The sequence below is a fragment of the Zophobas morio genome, unplaced genomic scaffold (genome assembly GCF_036711695.1).
Source record: "Zophobas morio isolate AGI-343-1 ecotype UQ-CSIRO unplaced genomic scaffold, CSIRO_AGI_Zmor_V1 ptg000005l, whole genome shotgun sequence".
NCBI lineage: Eukaryota > Metazoa > Arthropoda > Insecta > Coleoptera > Tenebrionidae > Zophobas > Zophobas morio.
Genome location: NW_026972110.1, coordinates 10,981,557 through 10,998,306, shown reverse-complemented (window position 1 = coordinate 10,998,306; position 16,750 = coordinate 10,981,557). Strand labels below are relative to the sequence as shown.

General features: G+C 32.4%; 3 protein-coding genes across 8 annotated transcripts in view; 1 reads left to right on the top strand and 2 right to left on the bottom strand.

Annotated features, from left to right (window-relative positions):
• Nucleotides 1–13,105, bottom strand: part of LOC135122711 (ral guanine nucleotide dissociation stimulator-like 1) — a 52,725-nt gene extending 39,620 nt beyond the window's left edge. For both annotated transcript variants that reach the window (XM_064047085.1, XM_064047086.1), the window contains exon 1: nt 12,716–13,105. In XM_064047085.1, the coding sequence (XP_063903155.1) occupies nt 12,716–12,736 (21 nt within the window). In that variant the 5' untranslated portion in view covers nt 12,737–13,105. The remainder of the gene's footprint in view (nt 1–12,715) is intronic.
• Nucleotides 13,106–13,198: 93 nt separating this feature from the next.
• Nucleotides 13,199–15,567, top strand: LOC135122712 (protein ITPRID2). Of its 2 annotated transcripts, none has more exons than XM_064047089.1 (3): nt 13,199–13,730; nt 13,781–13,852; nt 13,898–15,567. In XM_064047089.1, exons 1-2 carry the CDS (start codon nt 13,431–13,433, stop codon nt 13,850–13,852), a joined length of 372 nt encoding a protein of 123 aa, XP_063903159.1. In that variant the 5' UTR covers nt 13,199–13,430; the 3' UTR covers nt 13,898–15,567. The 2 variants fall into 2 exon arrangements, with proteins under 2 accessions (XP_063903159.1, XP_063903158.1); XM_064047088.1 differs by having other exon boundaries at nt 13,200–13,730; nt 13,781–13,848.
• A 305-nt stretch (nt 15,568–15,872) lies between these two features.
• Nucleotides 15,873–16,750, bottom strand: part of LOC135122709 (maternal protein tudor) — a 36,349-nt gene continuing 35,471 nt past the window's right edge. For all 4 annotated transcript variants that reach the window (XM_064047080.1, XM_064047081.1, XM_064047077.1 and 1 more), the window contains one exon: nt 15,873–16,711. In XM_064047080.1, the coding sequence (XP_063903150.1) occupies nt 16,218–16,711 (494 nt within the window). In that variant the 3' untranslated portion in view covers nt 15,873–16,217. The remainder of the gene's footprint in view (nt 16,712–16,750) is intronic.

Sequence of the window (16,750 nt, the reverse complement as noted above, 5' to 3'; positions counted from 1 at the left end):
AGCCTAGTACGATTTAATTGATTAGACTATGCGGTTGTTACATTTTCATGTTTAGTAATTAAAATACTAGAAGAATATGATTCAAAGTAAAATATCTGATTAAATGAAAGAGATATTTTTCCAAAATGGTTTTATTAAATTTATCAATAAATTACATAGCAATATGTGAAAACGTTTAAAAAACCTTTAAAAAATTAATAACAAAACGTAATCGAAGAAAGTATTGTGATGGAGTCCATCTGGCGACTTAGTCTAAGGTTATTTAGACAGAACTTCTCTTGCCCCTGAAGTACACCATCCAGCTTTTTCAAAAATTTATAAAACTTGATTTTGCGGGTTTTATTTTTCTTATGATAACCTCTATAAGCTAAAATAAAGATGTGTGTAGTGGAAAAGTGAAAAATTGGTCGAAGTTATTTCAACAGAACTTTCCTCGCCCCTAAAGTAACGGTGTTCAATTGAAAAATCACTGGGAGGAGGCGTTGGAATTTCATTTGACACAAACGGTATGACCATTAAGTATTAACCTTACATTTTAAACAAATATTGCCATGTGTGACACAAACTGTCTGTTTTGAAATGTAAGGTCATATTTCTGCCAAATGGGTGCTATAAGGACGAACATGCCGTTTGTGTCAAATGAAATTCTAACGCCTACTCTAAGTAATTTTTCAATTGAACAACCGTTACAATAAAACATCCAGCTTTGCCGAAAAAGTATAAAATTTGATTCTGCGAATTTTATTCTTTTTTATGAGAACCCCTAAAATTATGGAACGTTTTCTAAATATTCTATATCGATTTGGATAGGTGCAGTGTAATAGTAATAATAACAGTATTGTATTTTCGGCAAAATAGGGTGAGCCGTTCCTGATTTAATCAATAAAATAAACTGACTCATTCTTTGAGTCACCCTATCTGAGCAATTCTAAAAAAATATGTATACAATGATTAATCACAAGTATAGAGTGATTATATTTTGCACATTTTTTATACGATTTATTTGGCAAAATTTCGAGATAACGTCATCAATTTTCTGAAGAGATAAACAGATTTATTTTGATTAAAAATTTACCATGCTTACGATAACTCACTAGGTACAAGATTTCAAAACATTCGATCTTGCAGTTCCTGATTTAATCAATAAAAAAATTGAAGCAATCTTAATTTTTTTCAGTCACCCTGTATGAACAATTCTAAAAAATATTACCACCACAAGTATAGACTTATAATATTTTGCATATTTTAGACAGGTATAGGATTTATGCGGTAAAATCTTGATTTTTCCAAAAAACTGGATGTCGATGGTAACAAATCAATACGGATTCATAAACCACAAGTATAGAAGTGTATGTTATTTTATAAAATTTAAAGAACTGCAAGTAACATTTTGAGGTAAAGTAATCACATTGTTGGTAGGGATGATCAGACAACTTTGGATTACAGTTTTACCATTGACATGCACGGTATTCCCAAGATACATATAAAACGACACAAAAATCAGTCCAGTAGTTTCGGCGACTATTCGCCTAATAAAATATTGGCACAGACGACAGAGAGACTCTAGGATCATGAAACATCGAGAAAATATGAAAGTAACCGTTCGCCGGATGCACACTATTACAGTATTTCCTTACCTTGCGCTCAGGAGGGAAAAAAGACAAATATATACATTACCAACTTTTAAACACTTCTTTGAAAGCAACCCGAATTTCGAACGAATTAAAGGGTTACACAGTTTAGCTACTAATAAAAAATTATCTTTCAATTTTATCTTGTTTCAGAGCGAGCCTTTTTCGAAATTTTGTTTTAGTCTCGTTACAGCAATCTACATAATTTAGGACTACAATCAGAATTCTTTATTTACATGCTACAAGAAAATGTTTTAATCAATATTGCAAATACCATAGTGAGTGAATAATATAAGTATGCGTAAAATTACAATTCACAGAAAAGAACAAACAAAATGCCAAATTAAAAAAGATTTTCTCCCAAGTTGTAACGAGCGCATTTTACAGTAGTTCTTTATTAAATACATCACTAAACTCTGGAATTATTAATAAAATATTTTAAGATGTACCTCTTTTAAATTTTAAAATACAAACTACATCTTTACCGCTGTATTAAAAAAGTTTACTCGTTGAACATTTCTTCAATAAATTTAAAGATACATAGTTACAATATACCACCTTTTCTTATATTACGACAATTACAAAACTAAAACAAAAATGGCCTCTCAGCAATAATAACAAGCTTTAACTTCAAGTGTTTATTTATGTTAGTTATATGAGGCACGTGGAACGAAAACACGAACAACAGTTAACACATTTATTATACAAACACAAGTAAATATACATTACAGTGAACTTGGACACACGCGCGCGGACTACCGACGTAGCCACGTGCTCCATCTATGTTTCCTAACAATTTATACATCGGAAGAATGTCACATAGAAATTTGTTTGATTTGAATGAGTTTGTCTTGCCAAAACAGAGGGCTAAAATTATTTATCAGGTCACAGTCGTATAGAATGTTCTGAATATCATTATAATTCTTATTAAATAGAGATGTGCATATTCTCACCTTTTTGAAAACATGGAGTGACTCGTTGTTAATTGATCAATAAAAAATTTGTTATGACTTCATAAATATAGATAAAACAGAGAGCGAGAGAAAAAAACAAAGGGCCAATTTTGGCATCGAAAGTGCGACCGCCGGTCCGCATGGCCACGGACGGTTATGTTCTGAGTTGAAGGTAAAATGTTATTATACTATGTTAATTTTTTTGTAAACATTTGGCCGTTTTAGGAAAAACTCAAAACGGATTCGTACACCACAAGTATAGGAGTATATTATTGTATTAATATTTAAATTATTTTAAAATAGAACTCTTTGAAGTGACGTCATCAAATTGTTAGTGGAGATGATCAACCAAATTTTGGTTAGCCTTTTACCATCTACAGTGTTTTTATAAATGATTCACCATCGAATTCAAAAATCCTTCGCTGAAATTATGCTTCATTATTACAGTTTTCACTTGTCATCAATATAATTTGTAAAATGACATTTAAAGTCATCGCTTTTTGTTCTAACCGTCTAACGTTTTTCAAGTGTGAATTACAATAATTCTCGTTGATCTAAGCTCAAAACAACAAAACAGTCGTTTTCAAAAGTCATAAAAGTTTTACAAGGTGTATGTCAAGCCAGTTTCGTTTAAACGGAGAGTGTGTGTATTCCGTAACCGCTTGTAAGCAAGAATATCTGGCCGAGTACTCTAATTTGTAAATTCAAGAAACATCGTCAGACGCTCACATTAGAGATATAATCAACAGATTCTTTCGAACTGGCAGTGTCAACACAGGGAAATCTCCTGGAAGACCTTCAGTATCTGAGGAAGTTGTTGATGATTTGTGACGACTCCTTTCCTGTTGCAACATGAAATTCAACAATGGGTCCAAAGCATTGACGAAAGGGCGTTGCAGAACATTTTTGATAATAAGTGTGTGTGAACATGTGCCTTACAAAATGGTGAATATTTTCAATATTTACTGTGATGTTTAACCACAATCTGTTTCTGTTTATTGTCATGAATTAGTTTTATTTTTCAATATGATATGAAGCATTTATGCAATGAGTTATACAGATGTGTGTGGTATTTGTCGGGAGTCCTTGGGCATTTAGTAAAGTTCATATGTATAAAGTGATAGGCGGCACGTTTTCATGACCTACTTCGACTTAATCATTTATAGAAACCCTGTAGAATACTGTAGATGATATTCCTAATATACTGACAACAGTCGGTCCAATAGCTTTGGAGATTATGTGTCAAATAAAAATCGACACAGACGCCAGACAGACAGTCAAACAGACAGACTACTTTTTTCGTACTCTAGGGGTCATAAAACGTCGAAAAAACATAAAAGTGGCCATCGTCCAATAGACTCGATTACTAATACTTAGCTTACGCTCCGGAAGTAAAAAATCAAGTAATAAATAACAGAAAAGTGTTCTTTTGTCAATTATTGCAACAACTACGATTTACAATCAAATTTTAACACTATTTTAACACTAACAGATGGAAAATGACAAAGATTCTACCATAAGCTGTGAAGGATTCATGCACAGACATTTTAGACATTGAAAGTGGTTTGAACAAATTAGCAATATCTACGCGACATCACATAAAAGGCACTAATTCTGGACTTTATACGCCGACAAGTAAAGTTGAAATGAACAAGCAATCGGTCGAGTTCCAGAGTACAGCTTACGACTCCGTAACTGGTCGCTTCAAAAATCGTCAATAGTAAAAGTGACTTTCGAATAAAATGTGTGTCCATTTATGGTTTACCAATTTTGTGACCACCTGATTTCACCAAATCGTTATTTCATCATAAATGCCCCTGACAAAGGCAACCAGCCCTTTGTGGTCCAATCAACGTGAGTAAAAAAATTATAAAACAAAGCTTTTAACCCACACACTAACATCGTTTTGTAAAAAAATTCATAGCAGTTGTTTTCATTGTGGTGAATTAAAATGGAATCGAAAACGTAACTTTTACGTATTTCTCTGTCTGCTCGATACCAATAACTAGGAAACAGACTCATTAACAATTGTCAGACAGTGATAAGATTAATGTGACCGTCGCCTGTACGCGTCTGCCGTATGTAATGTAATCCGCTTACATCAATCAAATGTTATGATGTCTAGGTCAACGCGTCAACCCTGCTGACAAATGAAGTCCAAGAAATGCTTTGCAATGCTGTTTACATAACGTTTATATTTATATACAAATATATGGAGAAAAAGTAAGTTTCAAATAAATATACAGCATGTCACCCGCACTGTCTGCTGAAATGTAGCACGGCTTTTTTTGAGAATGAGTTATTATTATATTATTAATATAAATAAATACATTTCCCTCTTGACACAACTATGAAAACTGCGTATGCATTTATTTTACCTTGAACTAGATTTCTGTCAACTACACAATGTGATTCTGAAATAAATCTGAATATTTAGACATTAAAATGTACGACATTACATAATTAATTACAATTATTTCTGGCAAACATCGCTTAAAAAAACATTAACATCTGAACCTAATAATAATTCCCGCCACTCACAGAAGTTCCATATCGTTACGGATGTGGTAATTGAAAGTCAACAAAAAAAAATTCAATTACGAGCCTTTGAAATTTGTTCATTTTTATGGTTACTCAATTAAAAATCGCTACTTTTGTAATGTTCATGACTGTACGAAATTTTACCTACCATACAAGCATCGTTTTTTTGTTGAAGCGCTAATAAAGTTAAAAAATTATTTGAAAGTGTAAAAACGTTTTGCAATTCAGCTACAGACAGGTTTTTATATCGGGTGAACCACATAATTCGTGATTCCAGTTGGCTGTTTCTGGCACCGGTACTTTTTAAACTCGCCACCTGGTGTCAAAAATTTAAATGTGTAGTCAAAATTTTGCTGCCAGAACCTTCTGCGATCAGTAATTGTATTCTCTGTGTGTGTTGTCATCTTTTTTAGCTTTCTTAAAAATTGTCTTTGTTCCTCGCCTGAAGCCACTGTTAAGATATGATTAACATTTACATACAAAAGTATGTTAAAAAAAGAAAAAATGTTAAACGATTTGAGATTACTTCAAACTTAATTCTGCCTGAAGACGGTCACCAAAATCGTAAATTAAATCAAACTTTTATATCTCTTTATAGGAATGTTTTTGAAAGGAAGTCGAAACTTCCGTCCGTATATCCAGGGAAAAGTTACGTCGAAAATTGAAAAAAGTCCGAGAATACCCCAGAGGTTATAAAAACCACCCATAAAACGCTTCTCCTTTACGACTCAACAATTTTCCTTTTTACTATTACATGAATTTCACTTTTACTGCCTAAAAGGTAAACCGATGAGATGAAGACCGAGAATATTAAGTTATCAAAGAAGAACCTTCTTTACATATAAATATAGGACAATTCCATGAGATATATGCATAAAATTTACCACAGCTGTATTTATTTACAAATCGAAAGAAAAATTGTATTACTTCGAAACAGGATATAGTTTCCTGCAGAAAAGTCCCCCGTATATTGTTACGGGAAAATACACAGGAAATAAGAGATGTTTCATACAAAACAAAATACGACGGAAGCTGTAGATTAAGCTGTGAACAGTCTGTTACCGCAATAAAAAAGTCATAACAATTTTACCTGGTTAATATCTAATTAAGTAAAAAATTAATTACGATTACAAGCTTGAAACTTTTTCATTGGAAGTTACAAATAGATTTAATATAAAAAGATAAAACTACAAAAGTAACACAAAACATTGTACTGTATTTTATTTACATTACCACCATTATACACATTACTCATCCTTGATCCGCTTCGACTTCCTACAAATAATTCAAATCTAAATAATTTGCGATTGAAGTGTGCCAAACTTCCGTGCATATGTATCTGAAAAACGTTAGTTTTTGACATTTACTACAGTTCCGGGTAGAACATCAACAATCAGATATACTTATATTTAAAACTGCATATTGTTAGACTTTTCATAACGTCTTGTGATTTGAAGAGGAAAATAATGATTACAAACGATTAATGACAATTCAAACTTAAAAATCAGATGTATTTTCTAATGGACTTCTTCTGATCGATTATTATCTTCCACAGCAAAGATTGTGTAAATAATTATTTGCAAGACAAATATGTAATAAGTAAAATAAAAGTTACATTAAATAACTTATAATATAAACATGTTACTATGTTAAGGAAAACTTCTATAAAGCCTATTTTTGCACAGAAGAGGAAATCATTATATCACTGGTTATTTATTGTTACACGCTCAATCCAATCCAATCTGTAAAAAGGCTAACTGTCCTCGGAAAACTCGGGCCGAAGATGTTCAGAATTTAATAAACATAAAACAACAGAAGAAACAACGTAACAATTTTAAGCCTGATTTATAGCAACTCCGCAGACGGAATCAGAACCGCAAATGAAGGCGGAAACAGTTTCCTTACACGCATTTACAACTCCAACAACGTAACTGCAAATGACAACAATGATAAGCGCCTAGTTAAGGCTATTGCTACAATGAAACGGACAACAAGTAGTAGCTACCTAATCCACATAAAAAGCTGATTGTTTCTCTGTTTTACAAGTGTTTCATAATGTTGAAAGACGAAGTTTTAATTACGAGGAAAAAAATTTTCTGAAGCAAAATAATTTTGTAATTTGATATTAAATTTTAGATAAATATTTTTATCAAACTATTGAATGTTAATACAAAAATAACATACGAATTTTAATTTTAGTTTCAAAATACACAGATGTTTCTTCTCAACTGATGTCTTAAAACTATTTCGAAACTCCTACCTCAATACAACGAACTTTCCTCACCTCTGAACCAATACTAACTCTGGGATTTTATCTATAAAACTCTACATTTTGTTGAATTTTTTTTGAGGTAAATATCATGACTAGGACCTACATTACTCTATAACTATTGTATTGTATCAATTTTAAGTCAATATTTCTTAGAAAACAAACAATTATCTACAAGCTTTACATCTTCAACTACAGTCTGTTTACCGAACAGATGGAGTGACATGCGCCCTTCATGAACGTATAAAGTGAGCGCCCAAGTTTACACGGTAACAGCAAAATTGAGATTTATAATCAGAGGCTCCACTTGGTTTTCTCAGTAAAATCTTTAAAAAACTTGTGTACAAAAAATATCGAATAAACGATTAAAACAAAACACATGAAAAACGAAAATTCAGCAAACAAGTATGTACTACGATACGCAGGCACAAGTAAGAATGAAAGCTCCAGTTGACCTATGCAGAAAGGAAAGGTATAATTTATGAAAACGGTCGTGCCCAATTCAACTACCCACATCCATCGACCAATAATAATAGAGCAGGGTTTTGAAGGATCATGTGAAGATCACACATTCTTACAACTCCATCTCTTCAGTAAACGGAATATAAATTAGTGAAGTACCAAGACTCTTTCCCAGTTCACAAAATTTATATTTTCTAATCCTTCCTAAATTCTAAAAGCATTCAAACATTAATCGAAGTCAAGAGGTGTTATATTCACATTTCGGTTTGTTTATTTTTGTTACGGTTGTAAAGCAAATAGGTTGAAACTTGATAAACGTAACTATTACAGAAGAGGCATTAAAACAATCCATTCAAAACATAGCCCTGTTTAAAAATTTAAAGTTGATGTAGGTATATCTCGCAACGTGCTATGTTGCTCCAAATCATACCAAATCCTAGTTTTTTCAGGTTTGAACTTGTATTTTATCTACAAACAGCTTGCTTAGCTAGCCATAAGTTATAAAAAAAATCACTGACATTCATTAAAAAATTCACAAACGGCGAAAAAAATAATGGTTTTAGTATTTTTACTTTTCCAAACCTCTCGCTTGTGAACAAAAACCATCTCAAACTAATAGCGCTAAAGATAAACCGGTCATGTTTAAAAGAAGCGTGCCAGTCAAACACAACAAGGAGAAAGTATTTAAATTTGGGGTGATGTCAAAGATTTGCATCTAACAAGCTGCATTATTCGTTGACAAGGGTGGTAGAGGAATCAAAATTGTAAAACCACTACCCTTGTTGGTGTGCTGTACGCAAAGCTCGTTGCCTAAAAAATTCAAAACGCAAAATAGCAGTCTTTGACATTTACGATCACTATTTTTTAGTTATAATAAAATGGTTAACTTCAAATGTTTATGTTTATACAGAATATCATGTCAGGGTTGGACAAAAATCGGATTTAAAAAAAAATCAAAAATCAATAATTTTTTTCTAAATCACTTTTAAATCAGGACGTAGAAATCTATTTTATTTGAATGAGTTTGTCTCCTCAAAACAAAGGGCTAAAATTATTAATTAACCCAGAATCGCACAAATTAGTACTATAATGCTTATTTTATCATTACTTATTAAATAAACAAATGAGGTGGCACTTTCTTAATTTGATAAAAAAAAAAGAAACGGGCAAGTTTGGCATCGAACGTGCGACCGCACATCGGCGTTCACCTAAATAACCAAAAATTCGACCAAGGCTTATATCCCGTGTTAGTAATAAAATGGTTTATTCTTTGCTAACATGTTTGCAAAAATTTGGATATTTAAAGAAAAAACTCAAAGTGGATTCGTACACCACAAGTATAGGAGTATATTTTGTGTAACATTTAAATCATTTTAAAATAGATATCTTTGAGATGACGTTATAAAATTGTTGGTGGGCACGTTCAGTCTTTTTTTTTTTTTGAGGAACCAAAATCGTAAAACCGCTTTCCTCGTTAGTGTATCTGTATATATGTTATATTTTTTTTAAATAATGTTCGTAAAAAGCAAAGACTGCTACGTAATTGTATTGTTACGTTGATCGGGTGATTAAAATCGGCGTGGGTGAAGCTCAACAATTTATTTCTTATTAACTCGGATTTGTTACACGACTAATGACAGAGTGGTTATGTACAAAATAATTTCGACGCAACTGCACTGGGTTTTTGTTAACTGAATTCAGCTCTCGTTGTTCGAACTACTAACTGCTCCCGACGGTGGTTCCCATTAAAACAGCACGTGGTCCTTCTCGAAACGCCTACGTCACCGCTTCTAGACTTCTCTGGAGCACCCATTCGCGACTTCCGCTTCCAGGCTCTTCTCTGGCCGCCGTCGCCGACAGTAAGTCATCAGCGCCGCATATACGAGAACCCACAGGCGTCGTACCGGGGCGGCGTATGGGTTTATTTCGTAACAGTATTATTGGTTACATTTTGAATTTTTTTAGGTAACGAGCTTTAAGTCTATATACTGAGCATTATAAGAATAAGCATCTTACCAAAACTTATTGCAAGTTTATTACATGCTTAAGGATATAGTTTGAATTAAGGTATTATAGATTATGTTATTACAGTTCCAAATTCTAGTTTTTGTAGGTTACAATGGTAATATAATAAATTACAGTATTCAGTTTGAGTCCTGTTCAGTAAACTTTTATTAGTCAGGAGTACGAACGATGTGATAATTTTTTTTTTGCCTTGATGAGTCTCGCACAGTGTTATTGCTATAATCCTCAATAACCAAAAAATCTATCAGAACTCATTCACTTTCCACTATTTTAGAGCCGGAACCGTGGGCCAATTCTAACCTGACGAAATAATCTCTCTCATATTTCTCATATTCTTGTGATTGTCTCTGTCATGGACTCTACACGGTCAATCAGACTGACAGTGAACTTACATTTATTAATGAATGTGACTGAAGGGATGACAATCTGATTATCATTCTGATTGACCATGTAAGGTACCCATTAAAACAAAAATAATTATTACATTTAAATTAAAAAGTATATTGTACTACAAGTGCGAAAAAGGGCTAATTTCACACCAGTGAGAAATCAATGTTTTCGCACGTGTAGTCCTTTTTCTATGACCAAATTTAAGTCACAGTATTTTTTTATTAACACTTGTATATCATTAATTAATTAAAATAAAGAGTTATAATTAATTATGTAAGTTTTGAATAATAACAGCGGATTTTTCATTTGTCTCTAATACATTCTCATTCATCTTCATCACACTTTTTCTCTAATCAAATTTATGTCGACAACTTTAAAACAACAACTTTATTAACACCTTATGAAACAACTCATTTTGAATTATAGTTAATCGTAGACTATTTCAAACAATGAAGCATTTTCTTGCTTTTTCGGTTATTTCTGGTAGGGGTCTTTTGAATTCAACACACAATCACAAACACACGAAGTTATTTATTAATTCAGAAATAATCTCAGTTGTTTACTTGTTTTATTAAATTAATTCAAATTCAACTTTTGTTCTGTCTACAGTCATTGCAATTTTTAAATGACAGTCACAGTCAGAGACTCACCATTGTGTACGACTTAAACTATACAAAAAATATTTTTCCACTCTTGGTGATCAAAATAGAATAGACGGGAATCTCGCTGTTTTGGAAAATTTTAATTAGGTCCGATTTTTTAAAATTTGTGAATGAATTAGTTAAACCGCAAAATTTTTGATTGAATCTTCACTTATTTTCGTAAGAAATCAGTTCAACCGAACTCCCAGAGGTTCTAGACAAGACCCAAAATATTGGGTCAAAGGCAAGTTAAGTTGGACATCAAATTACTAAATTTTTAAATCATTACAAATAAATTTCCACGGAATGGTTGGCACAACTGGAGTCCACAACACAATTTTTATTGGACTGTCCAATAAAAAAGATAGTTTATGGACTGCAGATAGTATCATAACTGAGGTGGTTATAATTGAGTTCGACATAAATTAAATTTACATCAAATGATGTAATGGTCCAAATCAATTTAGAAACAACAAAATCTATAGTGTAAAAAATTCCATAAAATAATTTTGTCATAGTAATTTATTCCGCAAGTCACGAGTCGTGAGAAATGGTACAAATCTATGCTTTTTATGCAGTATACTATATCTTTGTCGGACTACAAAGTCTCACACACTTCGTAGAATTTTAACGAAGACTCGACAGCATCTCCTGTCGCTACAAACTACAAACGGACCATATTCTGAATAAATCGCAAAGGCAAACCATTTGTTTTGTTCACTACCTCACGTAATGGTAACATCGTCTTTATAGCGCGCCATAATAATTTTCTTTATTATAGCTAAAAACATTCCACAGTAGTGAACTCGGCGTCTCAGCAGCTCTTTCAGTTCAAAGTTAAGTAAAACTTTATTCTCCATTCTACGCTTGTTTATTGTTTTAATTAATTGAATTCAAATTTTTGCTATGGGTCTAATTAAAATTATATAAGTCGGTCCTACCATTGTTGAAAAAATATGTCTTACACCGGATACAGTTACATAGAAATGCTTCATTTTAATACCGGGAACCATCTGAAATAGAAGAAAACATCCGCCACGATCTACGGAAAATAAACAATGAAGTGTAATAATGCCGTGTGAACGTTTAAAACTATTAAAAAATAATAATCATTCACAGGGAACTGTTAAGATTGTAGTATTTTCAAGCATCTTGAAACTATAACTCCTTCAATGAACATATCAACAACTCGCAAATCACAACAAACAGCTCAATCAAAATTACTTCTCCCGAAAATAAATATTTTTGATGCATACTTTTAACAACAAAATTCTTTCTAATGATGGTCTGCTCTCCACTCAAATACTTTTTCAATTATTAATTTCTAAAAATAGACGAAAAACAACTTCTCAAAAACTTTCAACTAAAATTATGATCTAATTAATCCAGCACTCAAGCTGTAGTGACGGGATGTTGCAAAAAGTTAATTATTGCTGTTACCAGTCAATAAATTGTTGTTTTATTGGAACTAAAATAAGGTGAGAAAGTTATAAAATCAAAATAGATGAAAGTGATTACAGCATCACATACATTACTCGCTGCATTTACCATCTGTGCGATAAGTTGTACGTTGAAATCGATACAAAATTTTTTAAAACAATCAAAGAAAGTCGTCACAGGCTGGAAAAACGAAGTAATTAGCATTTTTACCACGTTCAACGTCTATTCCCATGGACATAACGGAAGTAGCTGTTTGTTATTTAAGAAGCAAAAACTGAATTGTGCAAATAACGAAACTTCCGGGACAAATATACAAATAAATTATGCATATTTTGAAAATATCATAAATATAAAAACACTGACCAAGCTTTCAGCATCATTCATTTTTTCCTCGTCATTTTGATTGATAGGAATTGGTCCAGTCTGTAGCCTTTTCACTTAGGTACGACCACATTCTAACCACATTTTATCACAGAACTCCGCACATAACAAACACTGCACGAAATTTAATCGGAAATATGAAATTTCATTAAAAAAATATAATTAATAAGATTAAATAAACTGCAGACATGTAAACATCTGTCAGATTTGACAAGTAATGTCAACCTTCAATTTTCAAATTTGAACAACAAAATTGCACGCTTCACTAACAACACCGATATTTACTTTAACACAACTGCACTTTCGCTAAACAAAATATAAACATTATCTTATCATAAAGAAAATAAAATGTCTTTCTCGGAGATCGGCACTGCTTTCACCAGCGTGACGTCATTTTTAAATGTTTTTTAACGCGCTGCCAACCTGATCCGGATTAAATCCCAACGTCAGTGTCATTAACGTCAACAGGTGTGGTGATTTATGTGTGATTTAATTCCGTGAATAAGTCTAATCTTGTAGATAGTGATTGCAGTAATTGTTAAAAATATTGTCGTTGTTGTGCACTATTGTTATCTGTTTGTCGAGATTCAGCCGCACTTGTTTGATATTAGTGTCGCATAATCTGTTAACGTTTCAATCGTTTGTTTCACTGCAAGTGTGATTACGTCCGTAAATTTTTAAATAGATGCTAGTGTGAATGTTGAGATTTAAAATGAGCAAATCCCCAATAACAGTGCAACAATGGGTCGAATCACTGCCGCCACCTCACACCACATCCAGTTTTTATTCGTCCCCATTGAGAAACACAAGGAGGTTTATACCAAGAGAAATCTCGCTACAATCGGATGATGCCAGCAGCCACTGTTCCAGTGTGGAGTCTGTATTGGAACTTCGGAAACCAGACCCAGAAGCGGTTTTGTTGGGTTTAGGATTCGGTCCACCAAAAGGTACAAATCTGGTATCAAAAATTCCAAGCAGGTTTCTCCAGCCCTCCAAGGTAGAGTTATTTCCCACTTGCCATACCTTTATTTTCACAGTTTGTTGTAGTTGTTGACGCAAATTGATATTAATAAATTTTTGGAACAATATGGTGACACTAAATGTCCTAATCAGCAGTAAGTTTGATTATCTGATTAGTGGGTGTATAATTGTTTATTTTTACAGCTCTGCTCCACCATCTCCTGCCAGATCACAATCGAAATCTTGTTAACTATACATTCCTTTTTCATGTTGCTATAAGGTTTTGATAAATGTGAGTAACTTTAAACACTATATTTTTATTTATATAATATGACCAATGTGTATATGTTGATAAAATGCACACTCCAGACTTGAACAGCATGTTCAATAATGAACTAGTTTTGAATGAACAAATCATTTGCATAGATCAAGCAGATTGAAGCCATTTAAGTAATCCCTCCCATCAACGAATAACAAATTAAAAGGTGAGATATATTTAGGTAAACAAAAAAATGTGCTGTTTAAGTCTAATTAGACCATTTTCAAGTCTTGTCAACAGGATATTGTTCAAACAAAAAGCGTCACGTTATCTCAACACATGGACGACACCTGATGGCGATTTTTTGTTGTTAATAAAATATCAGATACTCATGAATACAAAATTACAACAAGATCGGAGCTGCTTGGTCCTTTCATTAATTTTTCTGTGGTTTTGAAGCACCAAAATATTTTTAACAATAAACTTAAAAAGAGCGCAATTAATCAATTTATTGCTTAAAACTACAAAATAAAGAAATTGTTACTACACAAACTTCCAAATTGAGAAATGAAATTGTATTACCGTCAGTTGTCGCTGATTTAATTTTTGTGTTGAAATAATTTGTCTGATATCACCTCCGAAGATTTCTTTGTTTATAATCGTCTGTTTGAAAAAAATCAGTAAAGAACTGTATTCTGTTGGCATGCCCTATTCAAAGAAGGGTAACGTATATTGGTTATACAACTATATTTTTTATTCTGTATATGATATAAATATGTGATGTTAAAAATGTGATTTAATTTTTATGTAAAAAAGACAAATCATTTAATGTTAGTCAATTATAAAAGATTAAAAAATTATACTGAACATAAAATGCCCAATTTTAATGAAATTTATATATAAAATCCGTTTACACTGTTCAAATAGAAAAAACATGCATTCTTTAACACATACCGAAACATCGCAGTTTGTCCCATAAAAATTTGTATGAACCATTTTGTAGTCATCTTCATCTGCGAAGTGTTAAAATGTTACCATGCATTTAAATTTGAACGGTGTCTTTGTACTACAAGAGTTTTCTAACGTTTTTCTCTAATAAGCATTTGGTAAAAAAATGTCACCTAGTCAGCCCTTTTTGACAAATTCTTGTAGTATTTTGTTAAAAAAGACCTTAAAATAAAATTCATTTAAAGCGGGAACAAATTCCAGTTATTTATTTTACACAAAATCACGTTGTGATTTTGTTAAGTGTAATGAAACGCCCTACTCGGATCAAAAAGCTGTTCCAGAAAAGACGCTTGCCCACTTCTAATAGCACTACGAATATTTTTAATAGAGTACAGCTTTTTGAACAATACATACCACTTTACTAACAAAGGTAAATCTCAAACAGCTATTTCAGTTGTGAGTTGCACTCATATTGTTGTCTCTATGGGTTGTATTTATGTGTATTTAGTCATTCCATAATTTGTGCATATTATACCACAAGAATAGTTCGCAAATTATGTTCTAGGCTTCCTTGAAATATGATGTAATTAAATTTGTAGCCGTTATACACATTTTGTGGACCAACTGTTCTTTTTTATTTGAAGGAAATAAAAAATGTTGACGTCCATTTTTCTTGTATTTATTTCGAACACCTCTAGTCTATAAACCCCTTGTTTTGGAATGAATAGCTACAACTCGAAGAGTTATACGAGTTGTATGGTATACTTATGGTGCGCGCGCAATGTAGAAATGATCTTAAGTATAGTTGGGGAGGTAAGACACCAGTTACAGCGGGGTCAACAACGGTAGTGTTAGCCACTCAAAAGTGCGATAATAATCGCATTGGATTAATTCATTATATTTGACTGAAGACACATTCAGTGATTTGGTTCAAATAAATTTAACCTCAAAATGCACCAATAAAAACAAACGTTTTATAAAACAAAAATTTATTATATGAAGGGAATACATTCTTCCTCCTTCGTGACACTCAACTGCTTCCATACAAAAAACACAACAAAATCAAAACGCAATTTGTAACGTGTCGAGAAATTTTATAAACGCTTTAATATTTACTATTTTCAACTTTTTGACATATTAACGCTTAACTTCTTAAACGTCTGGTACTACAACTAAAAAAACAACAGTAGTTTAATAAACAAAACTGAAAATTCAGTGCTAAAAACAAATATCAATAGGAATATAAAAAGTACTAAAAATTAATTCATCAGAATCTATATACAATATCGGCTTGCTAAGTTATCACCTGAAAAAAAGTTAATCGACCTCTGGAGATTTTTCTAACGTTTCTTCTTTATTCTTAGAATCGGTCTTCACTGATTCGGCTACATTATCGTTTGTTGTGGCTAGTTTATGATCTGAGATTTCTAAAGGCGTGGGAGTTACGTCACCCTGAGAAAGATTTTTCGAATTGCCAGCATCTAATGGTTTCTCACTGCTAATTTCACTTTCTACAGTCGCTTCAGCTTTTTTTGTTTCTGTAGAATCTACATTGGAAGTTTTCGTACTGGCCTCTTCTACATGCTCGTCGTCGTGATTGACTACTTGATCGATATTCTCATTGAAACTAGATTTAGATTTATCAGAATCTTCATTACTTGATTTGACATCGCTAAAACTTTCGTTTTTTTCTTCATTTGACAGTTGAGTGTCGTTTTCTTTATCTGATTTTACAGAATCGTCGAGACCACTGGATGCATCTTCTTGTTTGTCTTCTAATTTTTCGTTCACAGTATCGACAACTGAAGATTCTATAATAAAAGGGGCATTACTAGTTTCAATTTCTTGAT